Source organism: Typopeltis vanoorti, chromosome 4 (assembly GCF_054136105.1).
Source record: "Typopeltis vanoorti isolate ZY-2024b chromosome 4, IOZ_Tvanoo_1.0, whole genome shotgun sequence".
Classification (NCBI taxonomy): Eukaryota; Metazoa; Arthropoda; class Arachnida; order Uropygi; family Thelyphonidae; genus Typopeltis; species Typopeltis vanoorti.
The window spans coordinates 102,819,641-102,833,114 of record NC_143552.1 but is presented as its reverse complement, the minus strand read 5'-3'; the positions used below and the strand labels follow the sequence as shown (position 1 = coordinate 102,833,114).

General features: G+C 33.1%; 1 protein-coding gene across 3 annotated transcripts in view; it reads left to right on the top strand.

Moving 5' to 3' along the window:
- LOC150107563 (uncharacterized) overlaps window positions 1–12,672 on the top strand; it is a 215,624-nt gene extending 202,952 nt beyond the window's left edge. For all 3 annotated transcript variants that reach the window (XM_090391956.1, XM_090391955.1, XM_090391957.1), the window contains 2 exons: window positions 10,201–10,321; window positions 12,391–12,672. In XM_090391956.1, coding sequence (XP_090248082.1) covers window positions 10,201–10,321; window positions 12,391–12,456 — 187 coding nt within the window. In that variant the 3' untranslated portion in view covers window positions 12,457–12,672. The remainder of the gene's footprint in view (window positions 1–10,200; window positions 10,322–12,390) is intronic.
- Window positions 12,673–13,474: the final 802 nt, after the last annotated feature.

The window sequence follows — 13,474 nt, the reverse complement described above, 5'->3', positions numbered from 1 at the left end:
TACATCCAGCACTATTGTTATGTCAAGTCGTGTCTGGGAGACCATGCCTTGGATACCCCTTCACATAGGATCAAATGGAAGAAAACAGAAGTGCACAGAAGTCATAAGTCAGAGAGATTGTTTTTGGAATCAATAGCAGCTTTAAAACTTACTCCAAACCTCAACAAATATGGTTATATAAATTTACCAAAAATCTGGGGAACAATCATTTTAAGATCTAATTAATACTTTTCTCTCTTTTTCCAACATAAATAGTGCCTAATTAAGACTTTAGTTCCTTGTTTGCCCATTACAATTATTTAAACTAGTCTCACTATTATATCAAATTGTTCTTTCATGTACTGTGACAAACAGTTGTTGTGCTCTGAAGATGCTTGATATTAATACCAGCGAAATATTAGCAAATAAGAAAATAATTAATTTTATTAACTTATCATTCTGTATTGTAATCAATACTTAAAAATCAATACTGTGAAAATAATTAAATGTACTGCCAACACATAAGCATTTCCACGTGAAAGATGTAATGTGCGTGTATAAGGATAAATGCCCAAGAAGGGAAAAGGAAAAGAGACCTGGTATGATTTGGAAAGCTGGGGAAGTGTTATCAGAGGTTGTAATCAGCCTTTGAAGAATAGAATAGATATCAATGTTTAAGAATTGGTCTTTCTTTTGATGTTTGAGCACTGTAAGGTTTATTGTTAATCAATAAACCTTACAGTGAGAAATGGAGCATGCGATCATTAGCAAAGCTACAGATAAAGTTTGATCATTTCTGTGTAGTAGAAAGAAGATAGTATTAGAATAAGAGCCCCTTGATGATCTTGCATTGGTATAGAAATCTAGAGAGATTAAGCCATCTGATATTGCACTCGATGATCAGTCAGAAAAGTGGCTGCCCATTAAAAGGCAGGCCATAAGATGGCAATTTTCTGAGCAGCCTTCTGTATTAAATCCTATCAAATGAGAATAAATTTCAAAATTGGGAAATTGCATTGGATCTGTAGGACTGTGGTCAGGACCTATCAATAATTCAGTATAATGCTTGTTATAGTGAGAATGATATGTGGTCGGAAAAGAAGTATAGAATTTCAAGAGAGGATAGGTAACATAAAGCAGTTCTTGTTGGAGATCTAAGCAGAGATTAGGAAATCAATCGCAGACATATAGAAGAATTGTTTTGGAAGGCCTTGGAGGAATGAGCAGGGGAGGTGTCTGCTAGATTTCTGCTTGTTACATGGACTAGTCACTGTCATAGTAATGACTCATAAGGACCACAGGTAACAGTGTTATAGTGGATAGTATGCTATAGTTTTTCTTTTAGCATAGTATTGTACCTAATTGGTCAGGACCAGATATCATTACATGCCATACAATTAAAACATACTTGTGAAATCGAGAAGGACCATTATTGATTTCTAAGAAAATGAAAACTAATTATGCTGCTCAGAATTTTTAGCAATAAGAACCATACAATATGCAAACACCCTATTTGATCTTGCCACGTGGCTATAAAAAAAAAATAAAAAAAACTACCCCCTTACTCTTGAACCAAGCTAACTGAAAAGATAAAAACATATTTGATCTAGTAAACCATGTGGCTAACTCATAACTTGTTTTTCCTGTCTTTATCTTATGACAAATCCACTGAAATGGCCAGCACACTGTCATTTATACTGCTGGGTGATCATGTTTACTACAGGTTTTTAGCTCATAGTTTTTAAAAAAGAAATCCATAATCCCTTAATTCATCACCTTTTTAATTTTGTTTTATTTAAAGTTTTATTTCTGCTTTTTTGACTTATCTTTACTCATGTATTTGGTTTCACCTTCCACATTGTTTTCCGTCTCGCATTATTTTTTGGCATAATTTTAAATTCTGACCATTAAAATCATCATTCACTATGATCTTGAAATTATCGAAGTATTGTCTCTTTATAATTCAAGAATGTTTTAATTAATTAATAATCCATTAATCTTAAGCCTAAAGATTGGTAAACAGGGAAAGCATCATTACTGTAAAGCTTAACTTTCTTGTTTAATGCCTAATATCAAACTTGCTTTTCAGAATATTCCAGATATTGGTTGGGATATTTGTCAGTTAGTTTGCTACAGTGAATGAATTTGTTATAGTGCTGTTTTGTTTACTATAGTGAGTTGATGCATAAATTCATCTAGAGAACTCATAAAATAAAAGTCTTATCAGTTACGTTAATGTTGATAGTGATACCTTTTGAATTGTCCAGTATATGAGTTAGTACATTTTCTTTTTAGTAGAATACAAAACTTCTAAATATAACCAGTCAAACAGCTCTCGTATATGAACTGTAAACTTAAATGCAAATATTATTGGTGGCAGCAAAGTGGAGTTGAACACCATTGCCAAAAAAAGCAGTGAACAGGTTATCCACATAAAAAAAATCATAACTCCTCAGAGGATGAAGAAATTAAAAGAACAGTCCATGAAAAAAAAAACAAAAAAAAAACAAGCGTGTGTGTGTTCATTTCTTAAAAGTATATGATCAGGTATCAAAAAGAAATTGTTCAAGACACTAAATCTACATGAATGAATGAAATCTTATGCCAAGCAATACATAAGCTCTGTATAAGATTCAGTATAAGTTGCAAATCAGAAATTAATATTGAAAGTTGTGTACAGAAATATAGTTGTGACGTTAGGTCATAAGGCAGGATTATAGATATTCCCACTGTTACTTATAATCTGTATGGATTACATTGTATTAAACCTGTATTGAAATAGGAACTATGTAGATTGTTACTCTATGCAGATGATATTATTCTCCTAAATAAATTGATAGAAAAACAAAAAAAAATGTCATCTGCTTTCTCATCAGCAACCTACAGGAAAGAAACCTTACTCATTTTTGCTATTTAGGCATTTTTAATGAAGATAGCAAATTAAATATCAAAATAAATAATGGATTAAGTAAAGATGGCATGGTGGGAAGCCAGCTAAATAAGTTTATATGGAGAAAGAGAGTGGGGTGAGTAACGAGATCAAGATAGCAGCATACAAAACTGCTTCAAACCAATTTAACATATACGAGGGTTGTTTGAAAAGTTTGGTAAAAAAAAATAAGTTAAATACATTTTTTTGGAAAAATCACCTTTATTTCTCAACATAGTCTCTATCAAGGTCTACATATTTGGTCCAGCAAGTTTCCAATTTTTTCATCCCATCTAAAAAGTAGAATTTGTCAAATTGTGCAAAATAGTCATCAACAGCCTTTATGACATCCTTTGAAGAAAATTTTTTCCCACAGCCAAAATTTTAAGTTTGGGAACAAGAAGAAGTTGCATGAGGCCAACTCCAGAGAATACGATGGATGTAAAACCAATTCATGCAATTTTGCCATTGCGATGGTCAATGTGTGGGACTGTGCATTGTCTTGATGAAAGATGTGTGCCAATCTTGGCCATTTTTTCTTGTGAAAATAATTAAATGTACTGCCAACACATAAGCATTTCCATGTGAAAGATGTAATGTGCGTGTATAAGAATAAATGCCCAAGAAGGGAAAAGGAAAAGAGACCTGGTATGATTTGGAAAGCTGGGGAAGTGTTATCAGAGGTTGTAATCAGCCTTTGAAGAATAGAATAGAATAGATATCAATGTTTAAGAATTGGTCTTTCTTTTGATTTTTGAGCACTGTAAGGTTTATTGTTAATCAATAAACCTTACAGTGAGAAATGGAGCATGCGATCATTAGCAAAGCTACAGATAAAGTTTGATCATTTCTGTGTAGTAGAAAGAAGATAGTATTAGAATAAGAGCCCCTTGATGATCTTGCATTGGTATAGAAATCTAGAGAGATTAAGCCATCTGATATTGCACTCTTCTTTTGTGTGCAATATCAGATTAAGGCATCTGATATTGCACACACTTATTGCATTTAATACTTCTTTTAAACAGTCCAACAATGATGCATAATAGACTCCTGTTATTGTCTTACCCTTTTCCAAATAGTCTATCATGATAATTCTTTGGGAATCCCATAAAACAGTGGCCATCACCTTCCCAGCTGACAAAACAATCTTTGCTTTTTTCAGTGCTCTTTCACTGGGCATTGACTGCTGCTTGGCCTCAGAGAAAATCCTGCGAATTGCAATTAAACATGGCCCTAGACTGCATTGAAATGTCTTTTTGCATGCATTTTTGATCTACAGTCAACAATCGCGGCACCCATCATGCACACAGTTTTTTTTTATGTGCACTTTTTCGTGCAGGATATTATACACCTGTTCAGTTGAGAAGCCTACAATCTCAGTAATCTAATGCACTTTCACTCAGCAGTCTTCCATAACGATACCATGGATTTTGTCAATCATTTCCTTCATAGTGACCTCAGTCGGTAGTCACTTTACCTTTGATGGACTTACGACAACATTTAAATTCATTTATCCAAAAATAAATAGTCTTTATTGCTGGTGCAGAGTCCCCATGAATTGCATCTAACTTGGCGTTGATCTGCACAGCTGTTCACTTCTTCAAATAAAAGTGTTTTATCACTGCACAAAACTCGTTTTTCTCCATTTTTATGAAAAATGCAAACATGGTCATTTTAAATGTTTGCCAAATGAAAACTATGCATCGCACATGGCTAAAATTTTGCCATGTGAGACGGGGTCTTGAAAAAGATAATACGTGCTGACACTGGTATGAATGAACGAATTGTGTTGCAGTCTATTGGAAATTTACTAAACTTTTCAACCAACCATAGTAGGATCAGAATTAGCCCAAATTTTTAATTATGTGCCAAATACTTGAAAAATGCAATTAATTTGGAATTGAAATCTATTCATAGATTTTAAAGCTGGATATTATAGTAGAGATAGATCTAATTTATTAATTGCAATGAAGGAACTACAGATACCTTAGAAAGTTATTACCTTTATTAAAAAGCTACAAATGAGAAACACTCAGTTGTCAGATTAAAATTCAGAATGTTGTCTGATTCTATATATAAAAAATGGTGTTCAGCAAGGGGATGCCTTAGCTTGCTTATTCTTTAATATCGTACTTTAGAATGTCTTTAAAGATGTTGGTATTAATACATGAGGAACTATTGTTTACAAGTCGATACAAATTCTGGCATATGCAGATGATATCGATATTATAGGAAGGACACAAAAAAGCAATGAAAGAAATTTTTATCAATTTAGAAATCAATTTACAAAAGGCAACAAAGAAGATGCATCTGCAGATTAACCAAGAAAAAACAAAATATATGCCAGTAACAAGAAAAAGTTGTGATGATCCTTCTCAAATTGAAATTGGTTACTACAAACAAACTGTACATAGCTTTAAGTACCTGGGACTAGAAGTTAATAGTAAAAATTATGTCAGTGTTGAGAAATGCATTCTTTCTGTGAATAGATGTCTCTATGGAAACAGTGTCATGCTTGATCTCAAGAAAAACAAAAATAACTATGTACAAAGTGCTTATAAGACCAGCATTAACTTATTCATCTGAAAACTGGTATTATCTATGGCAGATGAAAGATTGTTAGTGTATTTGAAAGAAGGGTTCTCAGACATATTTTTTTGGAGCAGTACAAGAGAATAGGATGTGGAGAAAAAGATACAATTATGAATTGTACAGATTGTTTAATGAGCCTAACATTATTAAGAACATTAAAATCAATAGATTAATTTGGGTAAGGCATATTATACTCATGGATAATAATAGAGTTTCTAAGAAGATATTCAATGCTAGGCCAGAAGGAAAAAGGAAAATTGGAAGACCTAAATGGAGATGGGAAGATGGAGTGATCCAGGATGTTAAGGTTCTGGTAGTTAAAAACTGGAGGAACTTTGCAATGAATTAGGAAGGCTGGCAGAAGTTTCTGAAAAAGGCCAAGGCCCACATAGGGCATGCTGTTGAGCTGATGATCAGAGTTCATTTAGAAATTAAACAAACTGAAAGACAACACAAATGAAAGTTTTTGAGGAACTTTAGAGTGAACAGATGGAAATAATGACAGAATCTTATTAATAATGAAGATATCAGAAAAGCAATTGACATTATTAATATTCAAGAATGTGTAAGCAGAGCTACTCTAAGATTCTGTGATCACTGAAGCTTTCTTTCTCTTCAAAAGAATGGAAGATGAAAGGTAAGCAAAACAATGAAGCAAAAATCACAGAAAATATAGACGATTGAATACAGTGAAGAGTGGTTTAGAAGATCAAACTATAATAGTAAGTATAATAAATTTAGTTTAATCCTTTATCCAAGTGTGAGCAAACAAAGTTTGCACCTGAAAATATCTTCAGGACTGAATATGGTCTTGTACTACCTTACCCCAGTAAGGTAGTACAACACTGGGCATGTAATAGTAAGTGAATGGGAGATCTGACAAATAACAGACAAATTTAGAAGAAAGTTGTTAATCAGAAAATAGCCATGTTAGTTATACTGTACATCACTTAAAGGCATATACCAAGGTGTGATGATGGTGATGATAATAATAATAAAAAAAATCTGGATTGAATACTAGATGATGTTACTGCAGTAGTACAAAGCTTTTATTTTTTTACTTTACCTGTCCAGCTACTGACTGTGTATACAAATCCCAAACCTACTCAACCTTTGATTATTCCTATAGCTGCAAGTAGACTAGGATCTTCTGGATCAGTGGCAGAATTTGAAAAATAGCCTATATGCAGCAAGTTCTTTGTAACCGAGAAAACTGTCACAGAAACTTTAGAGATGACAGAACTTGCTTTCAGAGAGAAAACAGCCATTATTTTAACAAACTGAAAGATTTAAAGAGTCAGTCACTTAGTTTAATCATCATCTGTGTCATTAGACTTCTCAGCCTAGCAATGAAAAAACGAATGTATAATTTCAAAATTATTTTTATTTTTCAACATAATCACCCTTAAGACTAATACATCTATTCCAGCAATGCTCCAGCACCATTATCCTGTCCCTGAAGTGGTTCTCAGTAAGATTTGCAAAATACCTCTTTACAGCTGCAATCACCTCTTGATTCGAAGAAAAATGCTGACCAGCAAAGAATTGTTTTAGTTTTGGGAAGAGACAGAAGTCAGAGGGAGCCAAATCTGGGTAATAGAGTGGATGTTCTAACAATTCATAGTGCAGATACCTTAATTTTCCCATTGCCAAAACACCTTTGTGGGCAGGTGCATTGTCCTGATGAAAGATGCTTTTTTTTTCCTTCTACAAAGGTCTTTTCTCACGAATTTTTTCATATAGTCTGGTGGTTAAAAGATCGGAATAATATTCCCCAGTTATTGTTTTACCCTTTTCAAGATAATTAATAAACAAAATGCCTTTAGCATCCCAAAACACTGATGCCATGACTTTTCCTGCTGATGGAACTGCCTTTGTCTTCTTTGGTGCTGAACAACCAGCCTTCTGTACACTGTTTTGACTGCTGTTTGGATAATACTTCTGATAGTTTGGCAAAATCAAACTGCCATCATCAGGGAGCAGTGTACAGATACATGCACATAGGAATTATGTTGGATAAGTGAGAATGAAGCAGAGCAACCAAAGATGAGCAATCTGAGATATGTTTATCCTCAGACCATCAACCCGATAGACAAGTACACCCTATGTATCTCACTAGGGACCACTATATAGGACTTATGGCTCATCTTTTGTTGTTCTGCTTCAGTCTCATTTACCCAATGAAGTTCCTGCATGCACATATCTTTTCATACATTATTCCTTGATGATGGCAACGTGACTTTGCTGAAATATTTGAATAATTTAATTAATACTTACAATAAAGATATACTCTACAGTGTAATAATGTACTTATTAAAAATACCAGTATGATCAATAAGTGTCTAATCCTGACCACCAGCTTTTTCTCTAGTGTAATATGCTAATGCTGATTTTTTTTGTAATTTAAGCAATAAAAAATTATAGTGGATGCAACAAGCATTGCTTTTTTTATATTTTATTTCTAAACTGCATACATTCATACAAGAGAAGCTGAAATTTGCCAGTATAGGTGAAATAGTAAACAGTAACAAATATTATTTACATTTATTCAGTTAATAAAGGTCGAGAGAAGCAACGGGAGCTACATCTGGCATTTATTGATCTGGAGAAAGCGTATGATAGAGTGCCAAGGCAAGAAGTCTGGAGGTGTCTGAGGGAGAAGAAGGTACCGAAGAAATATGTCAGGTTGGTGCAGCAGGAGATGTACAAAAATGTAAAGATAAGAGTTCGAACCTGCCTGGGAGAGACAGAAAGTTTTCCAGTGACAGTTGGCTTGCATCAAGGGTCAGCATTAAGTCCGTTCCTGTTTAATATTTTGATGGAGGAGGTGAGAGAAGATGCGCCTTGGACTATGTTGTATGCAGATGACATTGTGCTGTGTGCAGAATTAAGAGAAGTGGCAACTAAACTGGAAAGTACTGGAAGAGAGAGGTATGAGACTGAGCAGAAGTAAGACAGAGTATATGTGTTGCAAAATTGGATGGCAGCCAGGAGACAGCTCTGGAGCTGGAAGGAAATATCATCAGGAAGGTCAGTGACTTTAGATACTTAGGTTTAACAATGAAAGAGGATAGTGAGGCTGAGAAGGAAGTGGGATGCAGGAACTGGAGAAAGAGATGACTAGAGTGCTATGCGATAAGAGGGTGCTGATCAATCTAAAAGGCAAAATCTACAGGACAGTAGTGAGACGTATGCTATGGAAACTGTGGCCCTGAGGAAAAATAATATCAGCAGGATGGAGGTAGCAGAGATGAGATTGTTTAGGTGGATGTGCGGTGTGACCAGAAAGGATCATCTGAGAAATGACTATGTAAGGGGAACGGTGAAAGTTACAAACTTAGGAGCAAAGATACAGGAGGCAGTGTTGAGATGGTTTGGTCATGTGACGAGGAAGAGTATGTGGGAAGAAAGGTCATGCAGATGGATGTGAAGGGGAGGAGGAAGCGTGGACAGCCAAAGAAGAGATGGTGGAGGAGGACTTGAGGATGAAGAACTTGGATGTGGCTACAGCCCAAGACAGGAGGTTGTGGAGGAGACTCACCACAAATAGCGATCCTACTTAAGTGGGAAAAGCTGCAGAAGAAGAAGATTCAGTTAATAAAGTAATTTTGTTCATTACTAGTTGCCATTCTTTAGTTCTGAATTAATTTTACAGGATACATTTAAATCCCAGTCTGCTTTCCAATCATTTATTAGCATCAGTAGTAGTTCCAATGTTTTCCTTATATGAGCTATCTCTTTAGAAAACTTTCTCTAATTTCTTTAATAATGCTAGAGTTTGTTCATCATTATCAACAAGTAAGCACAGTGATCTTGACTTAGTCATTAAGTATTTCTGTGTTTGTAAATAATTATCTTAATTATTTGAATTTTCCAGTGTTAAAGATCAAAATTGGTAGCACACATTTTAATATTAAATTTTTTTTAAATGGTTTCTCAAGGAATAAAATATACAAGCCTTTGAATCAAATAAGTTTCTCCTTTCCCTATTCATTACCCATACTACTGCAATACTACCTACATGGTACTAATGTACTATAGGTTGATCAACCAACCTCGCATGTATGGGCTCAATATAAAGTATAAAATAAAAAAAGTTTGGAAAATTGAATATTTACACTTAAACGTTTTGAAGTTTAGTAAAATAAATAAATTTAAATCTATTCACATACTTAATAAAACAAGAATGTAAAAGCATTATACCAAAGCAAAACATAATTTCAGCTTCTCTCATTTAAGAATTAAAACATCCATATTTATGATTAGTGAATTCCTTGCATAAATATTTGAAACACCTGATTTGCAATCCTTGTGTTCAGTAATTTTTCCTTCATAACATCTTATATACACACACACACATACATACATACTTGGTTTTTTACTTCCGATATGGTTTTGGTGACTTATGTAAGGTCACCATCATCACTCCTTGGTATGATTGAACCTATTTTGTTTTTATCATTATTACAATGACTTTTCAGTGCTTCGAAGTTATTCCTATTTAAGGATAATGTATCAATTATCCTTGAAACTTGTATAGTTTTGTTTTAGTTACTGACCTCTAATGATGTCTTCTGTTCTTGAATATATTTCTTATGTAATGGATATTATAATCTTAGATGTTATAAAATCTGCTAACTCGCATTAAGATTTGCATTTTACAAAATATAAAATGTTTAATAAGTTGTAATATTCTTTAGTGCAAATGGTGAAATTGAAAATATCAAGAGTGCAGGTGAAGCTGAAATTGCTGCTTTAAAAGCGTTAATAAGAAAATCTGAAATGAAGATTAATAGTTTAGAGAGAAGTTTAGAAGAAAAAGTGAGTACTTGTATATAAATATTTCATATAGTGATATATTTTACGGATACATTCACAAAATCTATTTATAGTTGTTTAAAAAATCAACTGTTACTGTCATAATAATAAAACTTATTTTACAGTAGTGTGCTATAAAAGATTTTGAAACCTACAGAATATTACTCTTATGCATGCGAGTAGACAGAGATTGGATAAGTAATAGTTAGAATTGTACTTAAGAACATCAGCAATAAATGTTTTATTTCTAACCTACCGCTGAGATCTGTAAGTTAAAATTGGTTTGAATGCTGTCTAGTATATAGCTAGTTTACTGTTTTGACTAATTTTTCTCTTATTCCATATAATTTATTCAGTTGACTTCCTACCATACTAACTTGTCTAATTCTGTTGGCATATTTTCATATGCACTTAATACTGTGCATGAAGGGATGGGTCACTACCCAGACCAAGGAAGATACCAAAGTTGAATTAATACAGAAGTCATATATTTCTCTAAACAAAAAGGAAGTGTGCTTTGCATTATGGGATACTAAAGCAATGTGAAGTTATCAGTCTCTGTATACAAGTAACTAGTCGTAAAAAATAATTCACCCACAAACGTTTTGTGCTTATACTTGGATTAAGGATTAAATAATATATTTTGTTGACAAGTGTAATTTACTATATATAACTCCTATTCATATTATACTCTTTCCTTCATAAATTGTTGCTATCATCATATCTAATTTAAAAAAAAAAGACAGGAGCCATATAACCCTCAATGACCATATTAGAATTGAATTTCTACAATTACATTTGGTACTTTATGTACTTGTACGTAAGTGCTTTTTTTGTTGTTGTTCTTTTTAAGCATTCTCATTTTTTTTTTTATCCTCTCTCATTTGAAAAACAGAAAAACTTGACTATTAGATTAAAAAAAAAAAAAAAAAGTGAAATAATTAAAAATCTAAAAATCAATCCCATAACAAACTCAATGATCAAATATAGGAAAAACTGGCTAGACCATATAGCAAGAATGCAGAGAGAAAGGCTATCAAAAAATGTCTTAACATATAATCCTAGAGGAACAAGGAATAGGGGATAACCAAGAAGAAGATGGACTGAGTCTGGAACAGGCCACATGGCCTAGAGCCTGGATAAGAAGACGACTCTCTCATTTGCTGTTTTCATATTGTCACAATGCTACACTACTCATGATCCCAAAAAACTTGTCTTAATAGCGATAAAAAAATTGGTTTTCTTCATTTTCAAGAAGCTGTCTAGGTTTGAAGGCATGGAAATAATGCAGTAGGATCAGTTTTGCTGTACAGCACCTATCAAGAGTGTTTCATAAAAATTTCAAGTTTTTTTTTTTTTGCGGTCCCCCCCCCCCCCCCAATAATTTTTTGAGCTACAGAGTCAGCATTTTTAATTTTTTACATACTTTGAGGCAGTTTTCTTCATAAAAGAAAGGTTTTGATCAAGATGATTATTGGACATATATATATATTTCACTACATGTATAACACAAAAATTAATACTTGTGGATTCAAAATAGATCTTACAGGGTATATAGAGTACAAAATGAAGAGTACTCAGAACATATCAAGTGGCTACCATCTTGAAAAAAAAAATGTTCATCTGAAAATGCAAATAAGAAATCAAAAATATGATACATTATTTCACTATCTTGCAATCAAATCAATAAGTGTTGGACTCATAGTGATAGTCCAGCATAGATATCACCAATAATTCATGATATTGGTAATTGTAAACATGAAACAAATGACTATCAGTGGTAGTTTACATGAATTAAAATTATCACAAACCAGCATTGTTTTCATTGGTGATAAGATACAAATTCAAATTGATGCAACTTCTGAAGAATTAGCATAAATGTTAGATCTCTTAACATTTTTTTCTGCTTCAAGGTGATATATTATGATATGTATCCACTTAATGACTAGAGTGAAAAAGCAGTATTTTTATGGACATGGAAATGTTTTTTACTTTAGAAGTGAGAAAAAAAAAAAACACTTCTAAAGCATAAAAAGTATGCACATAACTGTTTTCTTTCATTTCTTTTCCAGACAAGAGAAAATACAGAACTCTCTGGCATTTGTGATGAGCTAATAGCGAAAGTTGGAAGACGTTGAAAGAAATTGCCAGCTTGGAAAGATGCAAAACTAAACCATAATTTTGTACTGAACAGTGTTTGTTCATTCTTAAATGTACAGTTTTAACAATTACTGCTTTAAAAATATTGCATTTCCACTGATGTTATATATTTTGTGTATATATCTGGCATGATTTCTATGCTGAATGATTATATTTTAGTTACATTTCTTACAATAAATTTTTTAATTAAACAAGTTCCTTGTTCCATGTCTTCTTTTTCCACTTAAGAAAATGCTGAAGACATGAGAGAAGAATTTTTTTTTTTTGGAAACTTTATTTTATAGTCTCTATGATCTTATGTGATTTATATGGCATATCGTAAGATGTGTAAAAAAAAAAATGCAGTCATTGAATAGATAAGGAATATGATCTTGCCAGTGTATCTGTATAATGTCTCTACTTAGTTTTGCATGCTGTTCACAATTTGTCTATTCCATTCTATGTTTCAGTCCTCTCATTGATTCCATATCTCATCCCCCCCCCCCATTTCTTTCAAAAAGTATCTAATGATGTTTTCTAGTTTATGGCAGACACCGTGGAGAAACACTGAACATATCTTTTCAAGGATATAGTTATTCTGCAGACTAGCTGGAATATAGTGCACTAAGTTTAACTTAATGGTAATGCTTTTGGAAGCTTCCAGGTTAACTAGTAAATACATACTGTAACTAACACTGTTCTACCAGGCATACCTGAAAGTACTACAGAAGCTAAAAGTTGGCTGAAATTCTCTTGGTGCATGGCATACAGTGAAAAGTCACCTCTTCAAGACCTTCCTTTCATTTCACAAATACATGGTCTTAGTTCCAACCTTGGTGATGTCCATTTTTATACCATACTACACCTACTTTTCCTAACAACTTTCAGCTTTTCATGCACTACTCATTTTGCTTTTCTCATTTTTTTTTTTTTTTTAACTCTCTAAATGTTATTTGTATATATAGTAATATCCCAACTTACTTGAATCCGAAGTTGCACGGTTTCTTATATGTACGT